General features: G+C 48.3%; 1 protein-coding gene across 1 annotated transcript; it reads right to left on the bottom strand.

The window, feature by feature from the left end:
- Positions 1–3,072: 3,072 nt before the first annotated feature.
- On the bottom strand, positions 3,073–4,002 carry LOC123783269 (olfactory receptor 10J1). The gene has a single exon (XM_045783906.2). It carries the CDS (start codon positions 4,000–4,002, stop codon positions 3,073–3,075), a length of 930 nt encoding a protein of 309 aa, XP_045639862.2.
- Positions 4,003–4,488: the final 486 nt, after the last annotated feature.

Genomic DNA, 4,488 nt, shown 5'->3' with positions numbered 1-4,488 from the left:
ACTTGTTTTGTGTTTGTAATACAGTTACATTCTTCTGCTTCAGCCTGCATTCTATTCTGGGATCTCAATCTCCTAAAATGATTCTTCTTTCATTTGCATGCATTAAGGTTCACTCTGCTGCAGAATTCTGTGGGTTTTGACAAATGCACAGTGTCATATCCGCCATCAGAGTATCATGCTAGAAGACTTTCACTGCCCTAAGAAAATTCCCCAAGCTTCCTCTCTGCAACCTTCCTTCCTTCTCAGACCTCTGGCAACCACTGATTTGTGTGCAGTCTCTATGGTTTTGCCTTTTACATATACATATAAATCTGTCTAGAGGTCAGAAATTCAGCATAATTCACCACTATACTCTCAGCGCTTAGCACCAGACCTAATCCTCTTAACTAAGTGCCAGGCTGGCTTCTGGAGCTCTAAATGCTTTTCTGATGTGCTTTTATGTTCGAGAAAGTGGATGCCCACATTGCCTAAAGTCTTAGCTGGCTCTTCATGAAGAAGACGTTACAGCTTAAACTTCTGCTGGAGATACCCTTCCTCTGGGGTGCCCACTGATTGGCTAGGGTGAGGCCCCTGTGGCCCTTCCAACAGGACACACATTCTGTTCTTTGGAAAAAGCTCCAGGGACAAGGTCACATTTTATTTGGGAAATCTGAGGCTCTAGGGAATTCTCTAGCACATTCCTGTCTGTACTGTGAATTGCCCTTGGGTGATGTTACACTCTGGGTAAACAGAAAATGTCTGCCAGCTAGTACAAACTCCAATTCTGTTTTCACCCTTTTTTCAAGTTTAGCCTTATTTGTACAGCAGAGAGCCTCATCCCTGCCTCCTTCCTAGGGTTGTTCTAAGAACCTAGTGAGAATAATAGTTGGGAAAGTGTCTGATGGCAAGAGACCTTGCGGAAGAGGTGTTTACCGTCATGTGATACGGAGTGTGAACAGTGACCAATAATCCCAGGGAACCAGAAGGATTCCTCTTGGGTGGAGAACATAGCCAAATATTCTGTGAGTGCTGGGACCATTGAGCAGGTCAAAGAAAGTTCTGCGGCTGGTTCCTCTGGGGGTTGAGAAGGGCTGTTGAAACTTCTGACTCCATGATGTCTCATTGTAAAGCTGATCCTTTTAGACAACGTTTCGGAAAAACCTCACTTTGTCCGTTTCTCCATCACGTTGCATTATAGTGAGTTCTGCGTAAGCCCATCTGTCCTGCAAGACTGGGGGCTCCCTCCTTCGGGGCAGGTGCAAGGCTTCTGTTGACCTGGCCCACGTCTAGCACGGTATGCGGCATAGAGCAATGGCTCCGTGAGTGGTGGTTGGATGACTGTCAAGCCCGTTGCCTGCCTGCTGTTGCTTTTACTCATTCTGCTCTTCCCTTTGACGGTTGATGACTTCTCCTAATTACTTGGAGCCACTGTAGATTCTAGAGAACCTTATGTACAGTTTGATTTTTGTCATTGCTTCTCTTAGTCCTGAGAGAGCCTGGTAGTTCTGCTGTGGTCTGGAGAGCAGATACATGCGCTGTGTGGGTTTGTCTTGTGTTTTGAAGGCTTTTCTGGGTAAGGCACCCACCTTGAGTTCCAGTGGAAGGTGTGTCCTGGGGCCGTGGTGCCCCATGTCTGAGGTCTAGCCTACTCATTGACTCAACAGCAGGTCCTTGTTCTCCTTCCCTGGGTACTCACTTGAGCCGCAAACTCTAAATCTGTGTGATGCCCCTTGATCGGCCTCTGTCCTGCTCTCTGATTGTCTGATTCAACTTCATCACACATGCATAGTTATTTCTGTGCATTACCTCCAAATACTCTACTCACATTCCGTTTCCCCCAATTTTCTTGGCTTAGAGTCGAGAGATCCTTAAAACTTCTTACACGTCTCAGTGGAGCTGTGTAAGGACAAGAAGGATGCCAACAATTCACACAGATGCCTCCTATACTGAATCCTAGTTTTCCCGAATCTTGGGTGATTTCCATTGTTTTTAAAAGTCAAAGCTGAAATTTCTTAGTTTGGTGCACAAAGGCCTCACAGTCCGACCCCAGCCTACCCTTCTGGTCCCATCTCCGTCCACATTCCCCCATCGTTCCTTGGCATTGGTACGGGGACTACTTTTTCATCTCCTGGGAGTATCCTGTTCCTTCTCCTTGGGATTCTTTTCCTCCAATAATATTGCTCATCGGGCACTTCCTACAAAGGTCCTAAAGCCAGTTCACGTTGTAGGTCTCCTCCGAGACTTCCCTGACACCACCAGCATGTTCTCTCCCTCCTCTCCTCCCATCCTCCTGCAATCTTTTGTATAATACAACCTATTACAAAAAAAATTGGAACGATACTTTTTAATGTTGGTTTCTGCCACTAGAGTTTGAGCTTCTTGAAGTCAGACAAGCAGGGTTTTTTCATTGGTCTTCCCCAGATTCCAGAACATGGCCCCTTCATTGTTATTACCCATTACATGCTGTCTGAGTTAACAACAGCTGAAACGACCCAGGAGGATCTTTGTGCCCTAAGACTGACAAGATCTGGAATTGTGAGGATCTCTAATTAAACTGTCTATAGTGAATGACCGTTTTTAATAAGCAGTTTTGCTAGAAACTAGGGTAAATTAAAGCAGCCAAGGGAGGAAATCTATTTTCCCTTGCTATTTCATCCAATGGCCCCTCTCCCTATCCACAGGGTCACTTATAACTTGACATATCATGTATGAACAGATCCTAACAGGGTCGAGTTTGAGAAATCCTCATGTTCTTAAGTAGGAAGGAATTGTAGGGGAAAATAATGCATACCGTGGATTCTGCTTTTTCTCTTTTGCCTTCATTAGAAACCAAAAAGTCAATGAAAAATCCTGGGCCCACACTATTTCCTGACCTTTCTTCAGGCAATTCCTGTCTCTGTTAGTATATTTACACATAAAACGGGGGGCTAATGGTTTGTTCGGGGGCTTTAAAGTTTTCAGACTCCCCGTTGGATGCCGCTGCTGTTCTGCCTCCTTGTGGGGCAGGTCTCTGGCAGTCCACAGCACATGGCTCTGCTCCTACCCCTGCTGAGCGGAGATGCTGAGAGCCCCGGGAGAACGCTCCCCATCCTGTCAGGAGAGCTTCCTGCCAGTGGCCCGGAGCAGGGCCTCCTTGACCTCCTTGTTCCTCAGCGTGTATACCACAGGGTTCAGCAGGGGGGTGATGACCGTGTAGGTCACCGAGATCAGCTGATCCTGATCCCTGCTGTTCTCGGACTTGGGCTTGAGGTAGGCAATGGAGGTGCAGCCGTAGTGGACGACGACCACCGTGAGGTGGGAGGCGCAGGTGGCGAAGGCCTTCTTCCGGCCCTGGTCAGAGGGGATCTTGAGGATGGTGGAGATGATGAGAACGTAGGAGATGAAGACCAGCCCCATGGGCACGACGAGCACCAGCACACTGATGATGACAGTCAGGATCTCATTGGCCATGGTGTCGACGCAGGAGAGCTTCATCACGGGTCGGATGTCACAGAAGAAGTGGGCCACCTTTGTGGCACAGAAAGGTAAGCTGAACACAGATGTCACTTGCGTTGTAGCTACAATCAACCCAATGCTGCAGGCCCCGCCTACCAGCTGGACGCACACTCTCTTGTTCATAATAATTGAATATCTCAGGGGGTTGCAGATGGCCACATAGCGGTCGTAGCCCATGGCCGTGAGCAGGAAGCAGTTAGTGATGCCAAAGCTTACAAAGAAGAACATCTGTGTGGCACAGCCTGCCCGTGAGATGGACTGGTTCATACCCACCAGGCTGGACAGCATCCTTGGGAGGGTGACCAGCGTGTACACGGTCTCTGAAGTGGACAGCATGCTCAGGAAGAAGTACATGGGTGTGTGGAGGTGACGGTCAGTTCGGATAATGGTCACGATGACGATGTTGCCGGCCAGGGTGAAGGTGTATAGTGCCAGGAACACAGCAAAAAGCGTGAGCTGGTGCTCGTGGAAGCTGGAGAAACCCTGGAAAACAAACTCAGTGATGAGAGTACGGTTCTCTCTCTCCATTGAGTGGCCGCTAAACCTGAAATGTGGATGGAGAGAAGGTGCGTAATTTCAGCAAGGCTGTCGAAGCACATTTCTGAAATTGACTGAACTTTTTCTCAGCTGCAAACCCAGGGATACATTTCCCAGTGTCTTAAAACTTATCTCTGGGTTTATTTAAAATGCTTTTACTCTGTGGCCATCTATCACCGTTTCCTATGCATCCCAGATTCCTTTTTAATTTATTGTTTTGGTCGTATTCCCACAACAGCCCTACATACATTCCCACTTCAGCCTATTGTTCCTCCTTGACGTCTGGAATGCCCTTTCTCCTTTTCTTCTCTTGTTTACATCCTTCCCCGTTCCTCGGGGACCAAGGCGGGCATCGGCACATCAACGCCTGTGGGGCCGCGATGTTGTCAGGTGGACCTGGAAGGTCGTCTCCCCGCCAGGGCCGCCCTGCGACTTTACACCTGCATCTGCCTGTCTCACCTGCTTGGGATTATGGCT

The sequence above is a fragment of the Ursus americanus genome, chromosome 2 (assembly GCF_024610735.1).
Source record: "Ursus americanus isolate L20-20 chromosome 2, mUrsAme1.1.p, whole genome shotgun sequence".
Taxonomy (NCBI): Eukaryota; Metazoa; Chordata; class Mammalia; order Carnivora; family Ursidae; genus Ursus; species Ursus americanus.
The sequence above is the reverse complement of the archived record's forward strand: the minus strand, read 5'-3'. Positions and strand labels throughout refer to the sequence as shown.